Genomic DNA, 26,150 nt, shown 5'->3' on the forward strand with positions numbered 1-26,150 from the left:
GCCTCCTCTAACTCAATTCTCTCATTCAAAAATTTTAAAATTCTATGAATTTAAGTGAAGGTAGAAAATATTTTTTCTTTTGCCATAGGAGAATGAGAATAAGCTTCTCCGAGGTGCATTTGTTAGAAGAAATCATGATGTTATTCTTTATGGAACTACAGAGCTTAGGCTTATTTTTAAAATTTGACTTGTGTTTGACAGTTTCTCAACTAATTATAGACGACAAAATTGACAGAGTTTATTACTGTCTGATTAGTTGATTGGCAGCCAATTAAGACTATGAATGAAACTCATCTACATTTTCACTTATATGTTTAATTTTGTCTCTTGTATTATAGTTCTAGCTAGGTACAGGTTGTCCAAAATTTTATATATTTTTCTTAAAGAAATTTTAATTCTTTATCTCTTTATTTACATGAGTCAGATTTTTCCACTAAAATTCTTAAATATCAGTCTTTGACTTAAGAAGCTAAAGGAATCTTAGGGTAGCTATCTGCCCCTTTCCTCGGCTGTTGTTGTAGTTCTCATTATCATCATTATTATAATTATCATTAGCTGTTTTGGAGAGACTACAAAGCTGCAAGTCTTTATCCTTACTCCTAATTTAGTAATTTAAGCTCTTATCTTGACTCGAGAGTAAGTAAGCAGCAGTCAGTCATCCACAGAACAGTGTTTCTTAAAATGTAGTTTCATAGATTATCTATATCAGAATCATGTTGAGAAGTGTTTCCTAAACTTTAATGTATATATGAGTCATCTGGGGTTCTTAAAAAAATGCACTTTCTGATTCTGGGGTGGGACCTGAGATTCTGAATTTCTCCTAAGCTCTCAGGTGATGTCCATGCTGCTCTATGGATTTCATTTTGAATAGCAAGTCCAAGGATAATTGTTAAAATATCAATCATATATCCCATCTCAAATATGAGGTATCATAATTTGTGTAGCTGGAATCTGGTAATATGCATTTTAATGTTATATTTATTTTTACCAAAGAGTAAGAATTTTTGCTATAATTTAGTGGTTTTTTAAAATTTATTTTTTATTTACAGTTGACATTCAATATTTTAGTTTCAGGTGAACAACATAGTGATTTGACATTTATATAACTTTCAAAGTGATCACACTGATAAATCTAGGACCCATCTAACACCATACATAGTTATTACAATATTATTGACTCTATTCCCTGTGCTATACTTGACATCCATGACTATTTTGTAAATACCAATTTGTACTTCTTAATTCCTTCTCCTTTTTTCACACATCTCCCCACCCCCCTCCCATCTGGCAACCATCGAAATATTCTCTGTATCTATGTTTCTGTTTTACTTCTTTATTTATTTTGTTTTTTACATTCCACATGTAAGTGAAATTATATGATATTTGTCTTTCTTTGTCTAACTTATTTTACTTAGTATAATATCCTCTAGGTCTATCTATGTTGCAAATGTCAAGATTTTATTTTTTTATGATGGAGTAATATTTCATTGTATATATGTACTATATCTTCTTTATACATTTTTCTGTTAAGGGACACTTAGGTTACTTCCATATCTTGGCTATTGTAAATAATGACTATTGTAACTAGTGCATATATCTTTTTTAATGAATGTTTTGGATTTCTTCATGTTGCTATAATTTAATGGTTCTTAACTGTGGTCATGCATCAAACCCACCCAGAAAGAGTTTTAAAACAATATTGCTAGATATAACCTTAGAACAACTGAATTGTCATCTCTGGCATTTATATTTTTAATGTCCAGAATCATTATATACCTGATTTGGAGTTACCAGGTTATAAAGCATAATTATAAATATTATAGAAGGGACTAGAACCAGAGTACTCATGCTTGGTACTAGAGGTTTCACCTAGATCCAGACAAAAAATAGAGCTAAAATTGAACTAATATTAGAACTTAGGGGAAAAAGTTTCAAAGTTGAAATTTCTTACTAAATTTCATAAAGCATAATTTCTTTAATTTTAAGCCATTTACTTTTTAAAATATATTTTTTGGCTTGTGTATTGACAGTGTTTTCCAAACTAGAGTCTATGGGCATAGTCTTGGGGTTGAGAATTTTCCACAATAATTTGATCGTAATATTTTTATTTTTATAATGAGACTAATGGAAACATACTGAATGATTTGAATAAACCATGAAAAATATACTGCCACACAGATCCAATATGTGAAGTTAAATTTTCATGTATAGTTGTGTTGGCACCAAATAGTGTTATTTCAATTGTTATGAATTAATGAAATGACAGAAGTGGACTATACATGTGTATTATGTATTCATACCAAATGATTATGTGATGATGTACTTTGGAACAAATCAGAACTGTTCAAGTAGGGGCGAGTGGTGAGAGAGAAGCACAGAGTAAGTACAGAAACACAAAATTCAAAAGAACCTGTGCAGTCAGAACCATATTCCTATTGTGAAGTTATTGTATTTCTGTAAAATAATTAATCTGTGGCAAATTAATGTCATTAATTTGAATTCTAGTTGTAGTTTTATTTGTGTTTAATTTGTATTGTTTTATGTGCATATAAGAGCCATAAGTATGAGGAGTTTATATATTTTCTTTTTGTTATTGATAGGTAAGATAATTTATTATTATTTTTATTTCTTATGGTGACATTAATTAACAAGATCCAGTAGGTTTCAAATGTACAATTCAATAGTAAGACATATATATATATAGTGCATTGTGTGTTCACAGTTTATGTTATTTTATATGTCAGCTAAAGAATTTATAAAAGTCAAATTGAGGATCAACAAAAAATTTTTTAAAAATCTGTATATTATTCAAGCTTGAGAAACATTTATTTTGTTTATTATATATATGTAATATATATCAAATTACAGTTACTCGATCTCTAATGGCCCAATTCAATATAATTTTCAATGTTCATTTTCCTTGATTTCCATGATGAATTAATTCATCCCTCCTTTGAACTTCTTATAGCAATTAACAATTTTACTTTTATTTTCTTACTCGTCTACTTGTCTTATCTATTTTATTAGATGGTATGTTTTTTGGGGGAAAAAAGAGTATGTGTGTTGTAATAAAGTGCATTTTACAAAGAATTACTCAATGAAGTTTGAATAAACGATCAAAGGGTGGAATTCTCTGAATGTCTTAGAAGATTTACTATAGAAGAATGATAGTGAATATATATGTACAAACAAGATGATTTTTACAAGGCTCACATATAACAGAAAATTCTTTATCTTGAAGGAGGTGGTGATAGAAATACACTACAAATGAAAGTGTAACTATTAAATACAATAAATTAAGTTCTATAAGGATATTGATTTAGTTGCTTATTAGAGTCATCAAACATACAGTCCAAGAGTAATCATGCTCTCTCCCTTCCCTCTCCCTCATCTATGTCAATCATCTTAAGTATATCACGTTACTATTTTTTATTGGGTTCAAATAAAGTCTGGGAATCTTTCTTAATTAGTTCTTTAACTACTACCTATCTATTGGACATTGGACATAGATGGAACCCCTTCATCATGAAGGGTCATAGTTTCTCGTCAGTATGAATGAGGAAAAAAGTGGTATTGGTTCCAGGAATAGTTCTAATCCTGTTTGGATCTTCTTGTATTCCATTGTTATTGTACTGTAATGTCTGTGTATATTAGAATTCTGCCTCTTGCTTCAGATCTCATTCCTGGAACCTAGCAGTTCTTAGACTTTTCTTCTTCACTTTGGAAATGATTATGTAATATTAATGTTTTTTTTCTTTTTCTACCTGAACTTTTATATTTGTGTCTACTTTTATGTGATAAGTGGGGGGTTTTCCCCCTACTCTCCTTGTGGTTCAGAAAGGGTATTCTTAAATTCTCTTTAAAATGAGTTTTCTCTTTCTACTTAGATTGAATTGAAAATTGGTCCTTCATTGCCTAGAAACATGATCTCATCAATTTATTTCCTGTGGAACATAATTAAATATTTCTTGGCAACAGGAATTCTAGACTTTGGGTTTTAATCAGAATTGTCCAATGTCATGTAGGTTAGTTACACTTTAATTAGATTGTCAAATAACTTCTTGTGTATGTAATAGCATGGCTTCTAGTTTTTTAGATATAGTGTGCAAGGTGCTTTTAGCAGAATACTTTTGAATAGATGAAGTTTGGTTTAGAGAGGCAGGTTTAATAATTCACTGAACCAGACAGATTATAAATTTGAGGGACCAAATGTTTAGTGTTGTATAAAGAGGTACAAGATGGAATCTTGTTGGGAATCTACCATTCACATTCTTTTTTTTTTTTTTCATATTGTTCTGTTTCTCTGGCATTGGAATTCTGTCCAGAACTTCTAACAATTTACTAGCTCCTTTCATGAGTAAACTCTAGGAAATATTATAATTTAATAACAAGTTCTGTCAAGAGATAACTGTGATCTTATCCCCATTCTCCTTTTAAGAGTGATTAAAGAGCACGAGTAGGCCAAACTAGAAAGAGTGAGGATGCCATGAAGAGAAGACTCTGGTAAATTCCCAGATTTCATATATAGGAGTCATGGTTGCTCTCCCTGGCTGTGGAACTTGTTCCCAGGGTTGGTCAGAAAGCCTATTGTGAAGATAAGGCAGAATAAAAAAATGAGGGAATAGTATGTTATAAGCTTTCCTTAAACTAAGATGTCAAGCATCTGAATAAAAAGTAGATAATTTACCATCTCGTATAGACATAGCTACAAATTCTCTGAGAACTCTGAAATTTATGTTTCAAATGTACTTAATTTTTATTTGAATTGAATATTACTGAAAAAAAAAAACAAGAAACAGTGTAGCTTGGTAGAAAGATGGTAATTGTTCAACCAAGCAAGAATGGATTTTAATTCCAGTTTTGCCACTTACTAGCTGTCAGTCCTAGACTAGTAAAAATAAAAATTTTTGGCCTTAATTTCCTCTTAGTAAATCAGATATACATATATACAAATACATAGTTTATATGTATTTGTCTATAGTGCTGACAGATATATGTATATATGTGTCTTGTGCTGTTTTCAGTATCATAAATAGTATATATTAATGTCTATGTCAGATACTTAATATTATTTATTATCATTAGTGTTTATTATTATCATTATTGTTTTTAATGATATATTATTTATCCTATACCCTCACTAATAATGAAATGTTACTTTAGTATATAGTAAATTTTATTGTTTATATAACTATCACTATATAATAAGTGTAAGGAAAATATAATGCTGACCAGAAATAAAATTTAGATATTTTAATTGTAATTTTCTTTCTTTCAGAATTACTTACTGTCATCTACCTTTCCAGAGTAAATGGCTCTATGTTGGAACAGAAAGAGGAAATACACATATTGTAAATATTGAATCTTTCGTTCTTTCTGGATATGTTATCATGTGGAACAAGGCAATTGAACTGTAAGTTTGAACTTGTATATAACTTTATTTGGCTTAAATATTTCATATGGTTATATAACATATATCAAATTATAGAGTTATTTGAAACATTACAGCTAATTTATGATTAAATGAGTGAAAAGTTTAGCCAAAATAATTTAAAATGATAAATGCCTTTAAAAGTAGATATTGTAGTATTAACACATGCTACTTTTAGTCTTTCTAAATACTGTAAATAATTGTTATGTATGCAATATTTGGTGATAAAATAGTAAGGCCCATTCTAAATGTTATACATAGAAATTTTCATATTTCTTTTAAGTCAATCTTAGGATAGCCACTTCCATTGAGAATGGTCAAGTGGATTATGGCCACATTTAGTTTTATGTAAAAATAGTCATGATCATTTCCCATATTTTTTTAATGCTGGTAGCATATTCTCCACTTGCCAAGTTAACATATTGTTCTAGATTCAAAGAAGAATCAGTATATTAATATTTTTTATGTTGTGATGTATACAGCTATTTGGGTATGTGGTTGATGGAAACTACCACTTTGACACTAATATTTATGTTTCTGAATATGTAAAATGTGAAATTCCCCAAATGCAAAACTTCATGGAATTCCAAGCCATCTATTTGTAGTATATATACAATCTCCTGTTATTCAGAAAAACAATTTTTCTTTAATAAATATTTATGCTCTGTACATTTGACTTGAGGCTGGCACATTCTCTCTCTCATACATATATTCTAAGTTACATAATTATTCTTCCTTAAAACTCTGATTAAAACAGCCTATTTTTATGAAGCTTCATACTGGTCTTTATAATAAATCTACTAATCCATATTCCCAATGTTTCAGTGTACCTATATATTACTTGATAGGGAAGATCGTTACTAGTTATATTCTTGTTACACTCTTCTTTTTGTATTATGTCCTAATGGGTTTTTTATTAATGATAATTCTTCCTCTCTCATTAGATTAAGAACTGCTCTAAGGCAGAGTCTTTCTTCATTGCTCTTTTTTTCCTCTTTATTCTTGGCTTATTTTGGTGCTTTCCATAGAATGGCTACTAAATGACTAATGACATTGAAGAATTGGTACGATAAATAGTTACACACTACTATTGACTTACAGCTTTCATTTATAATTATAGTCGTAATTGATATGAGCTATTTTGGTCATATATATTTTAGCATTCTGTGTAGATATTTTTAAAAACATTTATTCTTTAGACAATTATATTTCCTTCAAAAAAATTATCTACTTCTTTAGCTATTTGTGAAAGGCTTTTTCCCCTATAATTTTAATCCTATAAAATCAATAAATAGGCTGAATTTAATGCTTGTTTTAATAATATTGTTTTAGGATATTGATAAAAACCCAAGTAAACTTGAGTGATTCAATTATAGAGCTTTTATACAAATTTAATATTAGTATAAATCATAATAGATGTATCATTTTATTTCAGTTGAATGTGCTAAGGTAATTACAAAGAGTTTATTATCTAAACAGATAAAATATTTCACCACTTTTACAATATTGTTTCCATATTTTTTTACTTAACAAATCCTTTTCTTATTTCAAATTAATACTACCTGAAATAGTTAACTTATACTTTACCTATATATTTATATGATCTATACTTTATGATTTTAGGATCTTACACATGTAATTTGGCATCAGAATAGAATTTACCATTTATGTAAATCCAGTGTTTTATAGAGTTAAAAATGTCCTTGAAATATTCTCAAGAAATTATTAGTAGGCAACACCTCCTGACTGCGTTTTTGGTTTACTTAGGCCACATTTCCAAAAGTGTATCCCATGGAAATAGAGTAGTATTGTGATAGATATTACTTTAAATACCAAGTTCCAATCTCCCAGAGTCTTTTAATTGCTCTCTACCTCTTGAGATACGTAAGAAAATGCATGCTACTTCCTGTCGATTTATGTTAAGTACATGAGACAATAATAAAATATGTATTTAATTTTAAAAAGTTATTTCATAAATATAATTTTAAAAACAAATTTTAACATTATATGTTCTAAGTGTGAAAAATGCAGAATTATCTTTAAGAGACGTGTGAGATTATTTTTAAATTTTCTTGAAATACTTTTAATGTTTGCTATATTTCAGCTTGTTTCTATTTTTAGTGGTCTCCTAATTAAAATTATAGGCAATTTCCAAAATTATAGGTGATCCATGTCCCCAAAATGTATATATCAATTATTTGGAAAGTGAAACACATTTTCTATATAAACAGTGACATTTTTAGAACATCTCATAAAATACTAGTATAGAACTAAGCTGACATTAAAAAATATTTTTATGGGAAAATATATTCCAGGTTATAGTACAGAAATAGCTATTTCTTCAGGGCATCCCTAGCTTTTAAAAAATGTAACCTATTTTTTTCTACATGTGATTAAAATTTGAGCATGAAATTCAGAATTAAATAATAAGTGCAAGTCTTGTATTTAATTAATACTCATTCAGACATATTTATTGAACACTATGGTAAATACTGGAAACAACTATAAACTGGGAAGACATAGTTTCTGTCCTCTTAGAGGCTTCCACTCTAATTAATGTGAGATTAAGTAAAAAGACAGTTCCATGTATTGGAAATATAATGTAGCAATTCCATAAGAAAGACACCTAAGATAGACATAGGGTCTCAAAGAAGTATCTGTGAAGTAAGTTTCATCTATGCTGAGATTTTAAGGATGAGTTTCAGTTAGATGAGTGAAGAACTGCAAGAGAAGGATAAGGCTGTTCCAGGAAGAGGGAGCAGAAATTTTAAGTACTTTGGTTGGAATGGCTGGAGGAGAGGATGCCAAAAGATAAAGCTGAAGAGGTAATCAGGTTATATAATATGAAGGGCTTTATAAGACAATTTGAGAAGTGAGCTTAAAGCCAGGAGCTAGATTTTGAGGGGTTTGAAGTAGAGAATTTGCTTAAAACCCCTCAAAATTTGCATTTAGGAAGACTATTCTTGAGTTCATATATGGAGAATGATTGAAGAGAGAAAAGACTGTATTCCTGATAAAAAATTATGGTGCTGAACTTAGGAGGGGAGATAAGCTGACATATAAAAGGTATAGTTAAAAGATAGAAGAGGCAAGACTTGAATATTGTGGGAAGATGTGAGAATAATGGAAAAGAATTAAGAGTGCCATATGTTTGGCTTGAGTGTAGATAAAGGTGCCACGTAGTGAAAGAATGCAAGAGATTGAATAGGTTGGGAATAAAATAATGAGTTCAATTTTAGGTAGGTTGAGTTGTATGTGTTTATAAGACATTCAACTGAAATTGTTATGGGATAATGGTAGGAAGTGGGATATATGGATCTAAAGATAATCAGACCAGAATTTACATGGTCATTGAAACCATGAGAATAGAGGAGATTGTGCATGATGAGTGTACAGAAAAGAGGTAGATAACTAGAAGACAGTCAACCAATTCTGACTCACAGATATGTTTTGTTTGGCCATTAAAGTATTTAAATGTATTCAAAATTATTTCAAATGTTTAAAAATTGATAGAATAGAAATAAAAAATTGGATTTCCAGCTTTTCATGAAAAAAAAAATTCATAATGAGACAGTCTTAGTACTGCATTCTTGCCTGGCAGTCAGTAATCAACTGAAACTAACAACTTTTTTTTTTTGTAGGTGGATTATATGCTATCCAGTCTGGCATGATTCTTATGCAGGCTACTTAACTCATTTGCAATATTTGCCTGGCTCTTGTGTGCTCTTGAATTCTAATATGGGAATAGATGGCAATCTAGGATAGAATACAAAGACATATCAATACTTAAGATACAAAAATAGAAAGTATGTCTACAAAGAAAATTATCAAAAAGCCATTGTGGTGAATGGGGAGAAGAGAACTAAATAGGGTTACTTGGAAGGATTATTGGGCATTATATAGATGGATATTACATGAATTTAAATTCATTGATAATTCTATCTAAAGTAATTTTTGTGGGAATTACAGAATCCAGAGTATACAGATGCTTTTGTATTTTTAAGTCAATTTCTAATGGCCATAAGTTTTGCAAGGAATACCTGGTAGTTTTTGGAAGTTTAATGTTAGGGAACAGTCAGAAAGAAATACATCAAAGTCAGTCATTTTATCTAGGCAGTGAAATAATAAAGATTTTTCCTTTTAACTTTTGGCATTTTCTAAGTTTTCTTTTTTTAAAATAAATAAAATTTCTTATATAGTTTGAAGAAACCATTACAAATAACAAGTTTAATGCTAGATTATTTTCTGAGCTTGACTGTTTAATGAAGTCTGAGAATTAAAATGAAGAGTCTTGCATATGGTCTAACTAGAGTTCGGTGATTCCACTAGATCAATGAAAAAGGATTCCATGGACCAATAATTTTGGAAAATATTAATTTGCAATGTTTATTTACATATTACAGCCCTAAGAAGTTCCATAGAAGAAAAAACATTTAACTTTGTTTAGTTCAGAATTTCCAAACATTTTTGATATGGAACACTATGTGAAATACCTTACATATTCACTAGTTTATCATGGAGTATGCTTTAGTATTTGTTGTTCCAGTCAAACCCAAGAGACAGGAGTTTGTGGTTTGTTAGATATTGTTAGTTCTCAAAGAATAATTGAAGGATATTGTCCTTTATCGGAGGCATTTATACCATAGTAAAACACTGCATTTATGTGTAAATGATGTAACTGCAAAAAGCTCTGTAAACTTTTTATGAAGCCCTGTTTAGTTTCTTTTCTTCCTGCATATGTTCTAGAATGCAAACAGTAACTCTAATTTCCAATTATTCCAATGATTTTAACAATCATAATAATACCATTTATTGAGTTCTTACTATGTTTTGACATTATATTAGGTACTATATGTATATTCTAATCCTCACAATTATTCAGTAGGGTCAGTACAACTATATCCATTTTTAGATGAGAAAATTTAAAACCACTGACAAAATATCTGGTAAATTTGCATTTATTCTTCTGGGTCATTTTGGGGAGTCAGGAATCTGGAGTCACTTAATTTGTCACTTTTTCTGATTCCAAAGAGTTTCTAAAACTTAAATCTTTATTGTTTTATGTAGAATTTTTGATGATTTCATGTAGGCTTAAAAAATTATAATTATGTCAGCATAATCATAATAGAATTAATCTGGCACAATTAGGTCATTGAAGAAAGGGTATGGAAAATTGAGCAATAATAAATGTATGGTCATATTATGTAAGATAATATTTAACCATGACATAGTCACATTCAACAATGATATGAATTAAAGTAGGAAATAGAAAGAAACGTACCAGCTATTAGAGTAGAATAAATTTAAAGTTAGATTGACAGAGCACAGGTCTCTTTAATAATATGCTCTTAGACTCATAGTCAATTATTGATTACCTTGGGGACCAGCTAAATGAAACATAACCAGTGAACTAGGTTTCCCCAGTTTGTCAGTTTTCTGTATGCTGGTTATCACTAGAGAGAGTTTTCTTTTAAATTGGAGGAGCCTCTATAATTTCCTGTTGGAGCAAAGTCAGAGATTTCATGTCAAAAGGAAATTTTAAATCAGGTAGGTATGTACTTTGCAATTTGGTTGAAGCAGGGTTACAGCAACAGCCTCATGGCTGTATGTGTTCCTTTGTCTGTATAAGTAAAAGTTCAATTTCAAATTTTCAGAGGCTTTGATCTGGCAACAAACATGTACGATAATAAAGAATTCCATTGTTATGTGGATCTGTGTTCTTAAATCTGATGTTTTTTTAAATCACACCTATTTTAATGGAGTTAGTAGGAAAAAGAAGTCCTAACGAAAAACAATCTAAGACTCATGAATCTAAGTTAAACCCCAGAATAGTAGAAGAGTATTCCAGTATAATCCTAATTTCTTTGTCCCAGTCTCTAACAATAAGATGTTTTAATGTTTATTTTTTAATTATTGTTTTGAATTGATTTAACAGATCCACAAAGACTCATCCAGGTCCAGTTGTACATTTAAGTGATAGCCCAAGAGATGAAGGGAAAGTGAGTATTACAATACCATTATTCTTACATTTATTTTTCTTACTCTTGAATGAAAGTATTTCTTACTATTATTTGATAATGAAACATTTATAGCATGGTTCATAGCATTCAGTGTAATTTAAAATTAAAATATGTTGACTGATTGAGCAAATAAATGAATGAATAAATTATTCACACTAATAATGGTCGCATATTAAGTCTTTAGTTTTACCTAGAGCTAAGGTTGATATTTAATTCTAGATTTTTGAGGAAGGTGTGTAACAAATGGAACAGTTTTAATTTACAAATATTCTATGCTTGAACTTAACAATATGACTATCTGTATTGTTACTCATTGGCCTCTGCTATTCAGTTTTGGTAATGATGAATGACAATATTAAATAATCATAAATTAGCCAATCTTGATTTTATAAGTAGGTAATAATATAGAAAATGTTCTCAGATTACAAAAATAATCCTATTCTCTTGATTATTCAAAATTGTCCTTTGATGATGAGGAAACAAAGTCGGTAACATGAAAAGATCTAAAGTGTCACTTTCACTTAAATATTGTCTAAGTATATAATTTTTGCTAAGTACTATAGCAAACTCATGAATAAATTATGTAGTATAGGTTTGGTTCTTTGTTTATTTTTAAGTGATAGAAACTGAATTAACCTAATAAATATTGAACCCGAAAGGCAAGTCCACCTGATGGCAATAGAAGGACGTTAGATTTCTTTAAATTGATCCACAAATACAATGTATTTATAATCAGGTATCATCAGAATTTATTGATTTTTAAGAACTCAGCTGATTCTAAAATTCATAAGAAAAAGAAAATATTTAAGAATAACTAAGACATTTTTGAAAAAGAAATACATTGTGATATTGGTACAGGGTTAGATCTAAATAGATACTCCAGACATGGTTCAGGCATTTGGGGAAATTTTGTACATTTTAGAGATGTTTTAGGACATGATAAACTGTTGAATAAATGGTGTTGGACAATTGGCTATTTTGAATTAAATAGTAAGATTTCTCTACCACATACCATTCACAGAAATAAATTCCAGATGGAGAAAATACGTAAATGTTAAAAATACAACTCAGGAAGTTTTTGAAGATACTGTAGGAAATGGGTTGTTACTGTGGAGTAGACACTTCCTTGGGCAAGACATAAAACCTAAAATCATTGAGGAATATACCATAACAAGACAATCATGATAAGAGATGGACAACAAAGTGGGAGACAATATTTGCTACATATATATACAGCATATATAATGAACATGCAAAATATGTAAAGAACTTGTATTTCACAATAGGAAATCAATGGATAATGCTTAATAAATCAAAAAGTGGCAATATAAATATGTTTATGAATATGGGAAGTAAGTCTACTAGAAAAGACAATTATAAGAGTTGAAGGTGTGGTTGTCTTTTACCTCTAGAGAACAGGGTTTGACAGTGAGAAGGAAACAGCCTCACTAATAATCACTAGGGAAATGTAATATATCATTATTTTCTCCCATCGGACTGGTAAAATATTAAAATTTAAATATATTAATAATATCAGGTAATAGAAAATGTATTGAAAAATGGGCATCTAGTTACAGTAATAGTAGGTATATATATATACCAGTGTAGGCAATTTGGCATTATCAACATTTAAAACATTTATTTATTATAACCTAGAAAATCCATTCCAGTTTACCAAGAGCTAAAATATTGAAAATAGCCTAAAGGTCTATTAATAGAGAAATGAATAAAGAAATGCTGATATATTCATACTGTGGAATGCTGTGCTGATATGGAAAGTTCGTTAAGCCACATCTTAAAAAAGAAAGTTGCAGAATAATAAGTACAGAATAAAACCACTTGAATAATCATTTGTATATTTACTTATGTATTCAAACACCCAAGGAAAAAAAACCTGAAAGGATATGTATAAATCTGGGGAGGATACCGAAGATTGGAAGTGGGGAAAATTGTCAAAGGTGTTCTTATTTTGCTGTGTTGTTTAAAATTTTATGAAGGAATATAATGTGTATTAATTGTGTAATTAAAAATGAAAAAGAATGCAAAATAAATTAGTATTAGAGTCAGAAGATTATATGTTTGAATTATGGCTCTACTACTTATTAGCACATATCCTTGAATAAATCACTTGACTTCTTGTAGATTAGTTTTTCCATCAGTAGCCTTTTGCCACATAGAAGTTTTTGATTTTAATGTATTCAATTTTATCAGTCTTGATATCTGCATTTTGCTTCTTATTCAATAAATCTTTCCCTTCCTGGGGGAAAATATAATCCTATTTTTTTATCAGTTTTAAAGCTTTGCATTTTACAATTAGATTTTAATCTGTATATGTAATTTATATTGGTTTGAGATAAGGGTATACTTTATTTTTACATGTCAATTAAATAGTCAATCTAGTTTCCAATGATGAAGGACATCTCACTAATATATCAAGTTTCCATATTTGGATGGACCTTTTTCTGGACTTTGTTGCACTGATGTATTTATTATTTTCCTATTATAGCACAATTTAATGACTTTACAAAATATCTTGCTATCTGGTAGACTTTCCTCCTCCTCTCTCCCATATCTTGGGTTTTTCTGAACATTTATTGTAATATATGAATTTTAGGATAAGTTTATTAAGCTCTGTTGGAAATATTTTTTGTGATTTAGTTTGAAACTTGGACATAGTAATTAATTTAGAGAAAATTTACATCATTAGATATGAATATTCTATCCATAAACATGATATATTCATTTTGGCTTTATTTTACTTTTTTTCTGTATAAGTTTGTAACTTTTTTCACAAAAATCTTACATATCTTTTGTTAGCTTAATTCTAAGTACCTTATAGACTTTATTGCTCCTGTGAATTTTCTTAAAATCAATTTCATAGTTGATTTTTAGTGTATAAAATATTACTGATTTTTGTTATTTTGTGTTCAACACATCACTGAATTTTTTATTTTTAATAGCTGTTCTTAGATTTTCTGAGATATTTTATTCTATATCTTAAAGTTTAGTAAATATAGACAGATTTTGTTTCATCCTTTCCAGTATTTATAGTTTTTAATGTACATATTTGTTTTGTTGCATAGAAACTCAGTGCAGTGTTGAATACAAATGGTTTTAATGGGAACTATATTTTGTTTCTAATCACAAAGGAAATGCCTCCAAGACTTCAACATTAATTAAGATGCTTGTTTCAGGTCTTTGGATGATTGCTTTTTGAAGTTAAAAAGTTTCCACCTATATTCAATATTCGAAGAGTTTTAAATTATGAATGGTATTGAATGCTTTTCCACATGTATCTAGATATATTTGTGCCAGTATCTGCCTATTGATAGAGATGCTATGGGCTAGAAATGCTTGGGGGCGATCCTTTGGGTCCTAGGTGATCCCCTATATTTCCCCTTTTGGAGCCAGTGTTGTGGCTGGACTGGTTTGTGTGTGTGTGTGTGTGTGTGTTTATGATTGCAAGGTGCACCTCAGCACATCCATCAGGGAACTTTTAAAAATCGCGTTTCTTACTCACAGGTCCTGGAGGGCACAGGGCATGCTTAGGACCGCATAGCAAGGTTATAGTTAGAGAGAGATAACATGCAGACCTGGGTCTCCTTTTCTTGGGATCGAAGGTGGGGCATCTCAGGTTTAGCAGGTTTAGTTTTTACTGGTTAATTTAAAACTTAAGAGCATTAATTAAAGCACAGTAAGGGAAAAGCCAACCATCAAATTGTCAGTTATCTAAATCAACACAAGCTTTCTAAAAATGAGGGGAATTCATGGGTGAGAAATTCATGGATGGGCAGCCTGACTCTTTATCTAGTTCTGTAGTGGGCGACGTGTTAATTCAAGATGAATGTCTTTGAAGTGCATGCCTTGGCAATCAAAAGTTTGTCAGGCACTTGCATTACAATAAAAAAAAAGCAGCTAACTGTCAAGCACTTATATTATAAAATGATTATTCCTTAATTTGTTATTTTGTTGAAATATGTCAATAGATTTTCTAATTTTAAACATTTTTGCATTTCTGGGATGAATTCAACCTAGAGGGGGAAACTTCCATTGAGGCTTGGCTGTTTGCTTCACCTTAGTTTTGGCAGGGTTAATCAACTTCAGGTGGTACTATTTCCTGAAATTGACTGACTATGCCCTGAGACTTTGGCTCCTCCCTTTAATTCTGGATTCAGATGATGTGCCATACTATAAGGCAGGAGATTTGGCTTCCCAAACAGCTGCCACAGGGATCAAATGACACAACTTTGAAGTGAGGTGGTGTTCAACTTCTCATGGAGTAAAGTTTGACTCAGACAAGAAACATGAAATAATTTCACCCCCGTTTCCTCCCTATGGTAAGGTTATTTTGAATCATGGTGTTTCCATGTAAACTGTTAGACATCCTGCTAGGCAAAGCAGATACACCTGCTAAATGACTGTGTCTTCTGCTTCTCTTCATGAAATAGTGGTTAGTGTGATAATGAATCATCTTACTTTTATTTATTTTCTTCACTTTTCTTTATTGCAGCCCTAAGATTGCCTATCTCAGTGAAACATTAGCATTTAAGCCTTTCCTCAGGCTGTTTTCTACAGAATTCTGGTTAAGACAATATTTAGGAGAATTGTTCTAGATCAGGGATTGGAAACTACAGCCATGGGACAAATCTGGCATGCCGTTGTTTTTGTACAATGTTTTATTGGAACACAGCCACGTTCATCCATTAACATATTATCTGTGGCTGCTTTCTTACTACAAGGGCAAGGCTGAGCAGTTGTGATAGAGCTACATGGCCTGCAAAGCTTAAAATACTTACCATATAGCCCTTTACATTAACAGTTTGCTTACTGCTGTTATAGATTGTAGACCCTCAGGATGAGATTTTGGGGTTGGGTTGCCTCCTAGCTAAAATCAAAGATCTCATTGAGGTTTCCAAGTTGTATTAAACCCTATCATACAGTAACATCACAGTTACTTGAAAGTTCTCCTATAATTAGTTGGGATGAGGGGCTGATGGATAGGTAAAACAATGAGAGATCAGGTACATGTGGTACTTAAATGATAAAAGGTGATGATAATTATAACATGGAATAAAATAGCTTCCTTTGATGGCATTTATATTATTTTCTATTCCAACATAAATTATCAACAAAAATTAATAATTCAAAACAAAATAAATGTGTTATCTTACAGTTCAATAGGCCACAATTCCAACATAGTTTTCACTGGGCTAAAATCAAGATATTGGCAGGGTTGCATCCTTTCTGGTAGCTCTAGAGGAGACTGTTTTCTTGCCTTTTTCAGCTTTTATAGGCTATACATATTCTTAGGCTTACAGCCCCCTTATTCCATCTTCGAAGACAACATAATATCTCTCTGACCTTCCATCATCACATCTCTTTCTAACCACAACTGGGAAAGGTTTTCCACTCTCAAGGACTCATGTGACTAGGGTGAGCCTATCAAAGCACTGGAGACTGTTTGAAAATAAAGTTAAGTCTGTTAATTACTGATTTAAGGCATGCTGGAGGTCCTCTAAGCAGATTTAAAGGATGTCTTAACCTCCTGCAGCTCTAGGGAAGATTGCACTACTGACCAGCAGAAGTATCTCTTTCACTGTTTCCAGAGAACAGTTTTCCTTTTCTAAGAGACTGTGTAATGTAATGACCTCACCTGAAGTAATTTTCCTGCTTGATATTGTTTATCCTCACAAGACCAACCTCCAATCTCATTACCTGTACAGAACCAGATCTCAGATCTCAGCATAGCCTAGGATAGCATAAATCTTCCTCCAGGAAGAAAAAAACTACATATTAAAGAAATGGAATAACCGCCAAGTATGTAGGAGTGTTTTTAAGGGTTTAAACTTAGGGCCTACATAGTGGAGAGTTCATTTACATGGGGTCACTCAACCATGATTTGAGATGTAATGCTTTGGGAAGGAGACGTGAATCTGGTCCTAATCATTTGCTGGGGTGGCTTATTGAAGCCTGGACTCAACAGAGCATATTGTAAATAAAGCAGAGCTTGTTTGTGTGGTATTAAAGAAGTGATCAGATAACAAGGAGATGAGAATGTTAAAAAGGATATATTGTATTTGTCTTGGAAACTTAACTAGTGACTGTATTCCCTAGGAGGCTCCCAAGGACACTATCTTCATTTAACCTAATAAGGAATGCTCTGGACAAATGAGTCTCAGCATATTTGAGAAGTTTGCTAATGGTTGTCCTTTTACTGGCTTTCATTGACAGTAGGAGATGATGGCAGAGAACCAGGCTCCATAATATTATGAAGATTAAATATCATGGAGCGTGTAGGGGTCAGATGGCAATACTTAACCACTTGGCAATATGAACATAATTACCATAACAAGCAGCAAGGATGGAGTAGTAATGCAGGATCTATGGTAATAGCTTATATATCATGAGCAAATTTGGTGGGTAGCTAACTATAATGTTTGATTTGCTTAATCAGAAAAAAAAATCAAGAACAGCTTAATTCTTAGCATTGACTACCAAAATGGAAAATCATAATGCCTGACCAGGTTTCCAGATATACATCAACTCATAGATCTAGAGCCTATTGACTGAAAGGGAGAGGCCAGTTGCCTCTGAAGAAGGACTCTGAAAGGCCCCCATAAGTACATATGGTAATTATAAAAGCATATGTGGTCATTTACAGGAGCAACTGTTTACTTTCTCAGTTGCTTTATCTATAGGGTCAGAGCAGACATTGTTACCAAGGGATCCAAAAAGTACTTGTAGTCCTTCAGTTATAGCCATGGCATATGGAACTAGGTAACTAGGTGATAAATGGAGTTTGAGCCCAAGTGTATCCCCTAGTAGGTCCAATGAGTATGTAGACACACTCATTTATTTTATACCCCAATTGTATAATTTGTACAGATGTGCTTAAAAACTGACATAATGCTTATATTGAATGCCTGACATAGGAATGAGAGTGATTATAGTTGGAAGGGACTAATGGAAATCCTGAGACTCTCTCCCTGCTAAGATTGTAAACAAAAGCCAGGCTGTGTCTCTGGAGGTGTTGCAGAGATTAGAACAATTATACTCGAATGATGAAATGGTAGTGGATATTGATACAATCTTCTTGAATTTAATTATTTGAGTTCTGCTAAAAACAATATGAATCGAGCTTGGTGTTCATAGACCACTGTAAAATTAACCAAATCATAGCCCCAATCACAGCTGCCTTACTGTTGTTACTTTTACAGGTACAGACTAACATATCCCATGTCACTTGATAAGCAATTATTGATTTAGTGAACTCAATATTCATCAGCATAGAGGATCAAAAGCAACTTGTTTTCATAGAAAGGCAAAGCAGTATAACTTCACAATCTTTTTCTAAAGCTATGTTATTTTTCCTTCTCCCTGTCATAATATAGTTCATTTTCAAAGCAATTGCTAGCATTCTGATGGGCTTTGTAGAGACTGAACACCTAATCAAATGACTTTGTAAGCTGAGTTAACTATGTAAGCATGAGTAAGATGTTATCATACTCATTGAGTCATACGATTGATTGAGGGAAGTGACAATCCATTTTGTAATGAAAGTAGTATATTTAGGAAATCAGCCTTAAACTGCCCAGAAGGCATAACTAAATTAGGTAAATGGGAATTCCAGAATTTAATCTGGTGTAACAATGCCTTCTTTCAACCCACATATATGGTCTCATGTGGTGGGAGGGGAATACTTAAAACCAGCTGATGAAAGAGGACAGAATTCAGGTCTGGTTTATAGACACCACGTGATTGGTTGGTACATTTTGGACACAGACTACTGCTCAATTACATTTTAACTTAGGGGTGATGCTGAGTGACTTGATGAAGAAAAATCCTCACAGTGGATAGATACCCAAGCAGTATACTTAATTGTATATTTCATATGAAAAGTGAAACACAATAATAAAAATATCCAAAACCAAAAATTTCTACTTGGAAATTTAAAAAGTCTTTTTAAAACAACTACTAGGTCAAAAGAAAATACAAAATAAAATCAGAGAATATATAAAAATTAACATTAATGTAATGCTACATATAATTATGAAATATAATTAAAACAGTTATAAAATAGTTCATAGCCTTTAATACTTATGTGAACAAAAACTAGAAATTTAATTGATTTATTTATTTTTATTAAGTTTATTGGGGTGACATTGGTTAATACAATTATATAATTTTCAGGTATACATTATAATTTGACATCTGTATATTCTATTGTGTTTTTACCACCCAAAGTTTAGTTTCATTCAGCTACCATATGTTTGATCCCTTTTACCCACTTCACCCTCCCCTGTCTTCCCCCACCCCTTACCCTCTGGTAACCACTAGTCTATAGTCCATGTCCATGAGTCTCTGTTTGTCCTGTTCCTTTGTTGCTTTTAGGTTTGTATCCCACATATAAGTGACAGCATGTGATTTTGGCTAAAGAAGTTGTGGTTGCTTTCATGTCCTGGCCACTGTGAATAATGCTGCTATGAACATCGGTGTGCAAATATCTTTTTGGATATGAGTTTTCAAGTCTTTGGGGTAAATAAATACCCAGTAGAGAGATTGCTGGATCATATGGTAAATCAATTCTTAGTCGAAACATAGAAATTTAAATAAATTCAAAAGAAAGTCAATAAATTCAATTAACTCAACAAAAAGATAGGAAAAAAAAAACACCAAGAAAATAAAGCAAAAGGAATCAGAAGAGACATGTAAAGATAAAAGCAGAACTTAAGGAGTTTTCCTGATTTTAAGCTATCTTATAAATTAATCAACATGCTGGTTCTTTGATTAGAACATAAAATATGCAAACTGCTATCTGACCTAATTAAGAAAGATAGGGAGAGAACAGGGTAACACAAATAATACCTGAAACAAGGAGGAAGCACACTAAAATTAAGAAAATCCTTACACTTTCCAATTAAGTTATTTTATACAACTCTGAGGAGATAGATTTAAAAGGCTAGGTAAAATGGGTAATTTCCTAGGGAAATAAATTTATCAAAATTAATATCAGTGGAGACAGAAAGTTTATGAGTGTGAGAAAGTTATTAAATTGCTATTCCTATACAAAAGTGCCAGACCCAGATGGCTTTACAAGGAAATTTTACTATATTTTTAAATACTGTATAATTCCAATGCTACACAAACAGTTTTAAAGCAAGGGTCACCATTATGGCCAGTGGAATAAATCTGGCTGGCCTGCTATTACTGTAAATAAACTTTTTTGGAGAGTGTATGGTCTAGAGAGTTTAAAATATTTACTGTCTGGTCCTTATAGAGAAAGTTTGATAATCTCTTTCTGAAGATATTTTTTAAAAAGGAAAATATACAAATTGCTTTTATTTTATGAATGAAAACTAAAACTGATAAAGGTTGCATGAAGAAAAGCATGGACTTATTGAATTTATTTCTATCAATGGAAAAGTCTTAAATAAATTATCAGAAGTCTTAAATAAAATATAACAGTATATTAAAAAACAACATACTGCCACAAATGTTGTTTTATTCCAGGGATGCAAGGATGGATACTATGAGAAAAATCCATCAATATGGTTTAAATGTTAACAGATCTAAGGAAAAAAATTATGATCACCTCCAATGATATTGAAAATGTCTTTAAATAATATTTAATACCTATTGTATTTATACTTTTGATCATGGCAAACTACCTTATTTCAGATCAGTTATTCCACTGGAAGAACTAAAAAATCTAGACAAAATATTTTTGAAAATCTGTTTGAGGGTGCAAGAGAGTGCCCAAGGTAGTGAAGATTTGTGCGCCCTAGATCCCAGAAAAAGAAACCCAGAGAGGTGAACCAAACATTTAGCATCACCTTTCCCTTCAAGGCATTTTCCTATTTCAAAAGAATGACTGAGATATTGAGTATCTAAATAGAAAGTTATTGGCTGAAAAACTAAACAGAATTTTCTGCAGTTTCATGGGACAGGAGGGTAGTGAGGATGAAAAAGAAGTTCAGGGGGAAGAGGGAGTCAAATGTAGTGGGTAAAGGGAGGGTGAAGTGGGTAAAGGGGATCAAATATATGGTAGCTGAAGGAAACTGGACTTTGGGTGGTAAACACACAATAGAATATACACATGTCAAAATGTAATGCATACCTGAAAATTATATAATTGTATTAACCAATGTTACCCCAATAAACTTAATTTAAAAAAAAAGTTCAGAGCAGCCCAAAATAAGGGTCTCTTGTAATCTCACCAAACTTTCAATGTGACCCCAAAGGGATATGCCCTATACGTAAAACTGAATTGGAAATATACCAGCCCCGTAAATGACTGAAATCCTTGTTAACATTATCTCAATCTTTTTTATATTAATTTTAATAATAATTTTTTATATTGATTTGCCTTAGTCTAACTGCCTGACAAAGATAAAGATCAATTCTTTCTGGAAGAAGAAAGCATCATGCAGAACCTTTATCACTACATTTGTCTCATAATTAGACTCTATACTTAAAAATAACATGGTGTATATACAGTTCAGAGAAATCAGGATTCACCAGAAACTAATAGAGCAGACAGAAAGTAGAGATAGACTAACAGAAGGTTCAAATAACAATCATCAAACATGGACTTTAAAATAAGTGTGATTGAATTGTTTAATAAACTAAAAATGATGGAGGTTTCATCAGAGAAGGAAAAATAGAAAATAAAATAAATGATTATTTTTTTTTGTTCATTTGTTGCTTTCAGTTTTATATTCCACATATGAGTAAAATCATATGTTTCACAACTTTTCTGTCTGACTTATTTTGCATAGTATGATTATCTCAAGATCTATCTGTTGTTGCAAATTGTAGTATTTCATCTTTTCTTATGACTAATATTCCATTGTATATATTTACAACATCTTCTTTAACCAATCATCTATTGAAGAACATTTTGATTGTTTCCATATCTTGGCCACTGTGAATAATGTTGCAATGAACATTGGCATGCATATTATCTTTACAGATAAATGTTTTCAAATTTTTAGGTCATATGGTAATGAACGAAACAAACAAAAACTCATAGACACAGATAACAGTTTAGTGGTTACTAGAAGGAAAGTGGGGAGGAAGGAGGGAAAAATAAGAAGGTGGTCAAATATATGATGACAAAAGGAGATTTGACCTTGGGTGGTAAACATACAATGCAATATATGAATGATGTATTATTGAATTATACACTTGAAGACTATATAATTTTATTAACTGATGTTATCTCAATTAATTTAAAAAATTAAAAAAATAACTGATTATAAATAGATGAAGAGAGAATTAGTGACCAGGAAGATATGTTAGAAGAAAATATCCAGACTAAAGCATGGTGAGAGAAAGGATAAGGAACATTTGGAATCAATTGTTAAAATGGCCATACTAATCAAAGCAATCTATAGATTCAATGCAATCCCTATCAAAATACCAATGGCATTTTTCAGATTGCTAGAACAAATAATCCTAAAATTTATATGAAACCATTAAAGACCTCAAATAGCCATGACAATATTGAGAAAGAACAAAGTTGGAGATATCACACTACCTGATATCAACTATACTACAAGCCTACAGTAATTAAAACAGCATAGTATTGGCAGAAAAACAGATACATTGATCAATGGAACAGAATAGAGAGCTCAGAAATAAATCCATGCCTATACGCTCACTTAATATGTGAAAAAGGAGGCAAGAATATACAATGAAGTAAACACAGTCTCTTCAATAAATGATGTTGGGAAAATTGGACAGATACAAGCAAAAAAAAAAAAAAGAAAAGAAAGAAACTGGACCACTTTCTTACACCTTATACAAGGATAGACTCAAAATGGATTAAAGACTTAAATGTAAGACCCCCAAACCATAAAACTTCTAGAAGAAAACATAGGCAATAATCTCTCTGATATTGCTAGTAGTAATTTATTTTTGGACATATCTTCTTGGGCAAGGGAAACAAAACAAAAAATAAACAAATGGGACTATATCAAATTAAAAAGTTTTTGCACAGCAAAGGAAACCATCAACAAAACAAAAAGACAACCAACTGAAAGAGAGAAGATATTCATATATGATACATCTGATAAGAGGTTAATATCCAAAATATATAAAGAACTCATACAACTCAACAACAAAAAAAATCCAAGGAAAAAATGGGCAGAAGACCTAAACAGATATTTCTTCAAAGAGGAAATACAGATGGCCAATAGACATATGAAAAGATGCTCAAGATCACTAATCATCAGAGAAATGCAAATTAAAACCACAGTGAGATATCACCTCACACCTGTCAGAATGGCTACCATCCGTAAATCAAAAAACAAGTGTTGGCAAGGATGTAGAGAAAAGGGAACTCTCATACACTGTTGGTGGGATTGCAAATTGGTACAGCCACTATGGAAAACAGTTTAGAGGTTTTACAAACAATTAAAAATGAATATACTTTTTGATCCAGTAATTTCACTTCTGAGTGTTTATCCAAAGAAAACCAAAACAATAATTTGTAAAGATCTATGCACCCTTATGTTCATGGCAGCACAATTTACAATAGCCAAGATATAGAAGGAACCTAAATGTCCATCAACAGACAATTGGATAAAGAAGTTATGGTTCATAAATACAATGGAATATTACTCAGCCATTAAAAAAATGAAATCCTACCATTCGCAATGACATGGATGGACCTGAAGGTTATTATGCTGAGTAAAATAAGTCAGAGAAAGATAAATACCATATGATTTCACTTACATACAACATCTAAGGAGCAAAAAGAACACACTAATCAGAAACAGAATCACAAACATAGAAGACAATCTGGTGACGGCTAGAGGGGAGGGACGTTGGGGAACTGGGAAAAGGGGTGAATGGTTAAAGAAGTACAAATTAGTAGTTGATAAATGGTTACGGGGATGGCGAGCATGGCATAGGAAATGCAGTTAGCATTAATGTGATGGCTAGGTAGAGAGCCAGAGGCCAGAAAGAGCAATCAGGGAGATCATTTATAAACTATATAAATGTCTAAATGATATACTGTATACTTAAAACTAATAATAAAGTAAAAACAAAACAACATTTGGACATTGTGAAGATGTGTAATACATGATAGAGTTGCAGGAGAATGTGACAGCAGCAATGTTTGAAAAATGAAAGGATGATAATATTTCCTAAACTGATGATAGACATTGAAATCAAAAATATACAACAGGTTTAACAAAAATAAAGTTCACCTAGGCATATCAAAGACAAAGAAAAATTAAAAATTATCACAGAAACTTATATCTTTTCATAAGTCTATTGGCCATCTGTATTTCCTCTTTGGAGAAATATCTGTTCAGGTCTTCTGCCCATTTTTTAATTTTTTTTTTTATTGTTGTAAGAGTTCTTTCTGTATAGAAAGAAAAAATTTAAAAGCAGTAAGACTAACACTAGACATCTCAACAGAAAAGTGGGAAATGAGGAAAACTGAGTGATAATGTACTGGGGAAAAAAGAAACTGTCTACACAGAATTCTATACTCTACAAAAATATCCTTAAAAACATGTGATGAAATTATTGCAACTTAAAATAGTTTGCAATAATTTATTAACAGCAAGTGTGCTCTAATGAAAAAATAAAGGAATTTCTAAGAAAATGAAATCAACCTATTATAAAAGAACTGAGATGAAAGAGAAATAAAGAACAACATACGTGGGTAAATATAAGAGAACGTTTTATAAAAATAAAAATGATGACTTCTGGGAGTGTCATATATTGAGAACTAAAATACAAGTTAAAAGTAGGTTAAAAGTTGGGATGAAGTCCAATGAATTAAAGTTCTAAGGTCTTTATAACTTCTAAAAGTATCACAAGTAGTAATTTACATTATAGTTTGATAAGTTATGGAAATGTTTTGTATTCTAAACTTATATAATGGACAAGTTAATAGAGTAGGAAACTGGAATAATAAAAATTTATTAACCCAAAGAAAACAATAAAGGAGAAAGTAACGTTAAACAGATGGGACAAATACAAAACAAGTAGATAGATTTGTTCTAAAATATGTCAGCAGTTATATTAAATGCAAACATTTAATAGGCTAAAGGACAGTAATTTGCAGATGTGTCAAAACAACAATTTGTATTATAAGAGACACAGTTTAAACTAAAGGATATAAAAGAGTTGAATGTAAAAGGATTGGAAAAGATATAGGTATGTAAACCCAAAGCAAAGAGAAGTGATATAGCTATACTAATATCAGGCAAAGTAGATGTCTTTGTCAGCTTATGCTGCTATAACAAAAAATGCCATAGACTGAATGACTTAAACAACAAACATCTATTCCTCATAATTTTAGAGGCTGGAAAGTCTAAAAGCAAGGTACCAGCGGACTTGGTATCTAGTGAGGGCCTGGTTTCTAGATGGCCATCTTTTCACTGTGTCCACACATGGTAGAAGGATAAGATAGCTGTCTGGAGTCTCTTTTATAAGGGTACTAATCCCATTCATGAGAGTTCTAGTTTCATGACCTAATCATCTTCCAAAGGCCCCACTTCTTCATACTATCACATTGGGAGTTAAGATTTCAATAAATGAATTTTAAGAAGACACAGACATTTACTTAGTCCATAAAAGCAGACCTAAAAGCAAGAACTTTTTCTAAGGAGAATATTTTGTAATAGAAATATAGTGAATTCAACAGGAAATGTAATAAATAATAATAATAATAATAA

The 26,150-nt window shown here is 31.3% G+C and overlaps 1 protein-coding gene across 2 annotated transcripts in view; it reads left to right on the forward strand.

Moving 5' to 3' along the window:
- Nucleotides 1-26,150, forward strand: part of STXBP5L (syntaxin binding protein 5 like) — a 257,780-nt gene that overhangs the window by 51,839 nt on the left and 179,791 nt on the right. For both annotated transcript variants that reach the window (XM_006905548.2, XM_006905549.1), the window contains 2 exons: nt 5,279-5,413; nt 11,367-11,430. In XM_006905548.2, the coding sequence (XP_006905610.1) occupies nt 5,279-5,413; nt 11,367-11,430 (199 nt within the window). The remainder of the gene's footprint in view (nt 1-5,278; nt 5,414-11,366; nt 11,431-26,150) is intronic.

This window comes from Pteropus alecto, unplaced genomic scaffold (assembly GCF_000325575.1).
Source record: "Pteropus alecto unplaced genomic scaffold, ASM32557v1 scaffold251, whole genome shotgun sequence".
In the NCBI taxonomy this organism is placed as follows: Eukaryota; Metazoa; Chordata; class Mammalia; order Chiroptera; family Pteropodidae; genus Pteropus; species Pteropus alecto.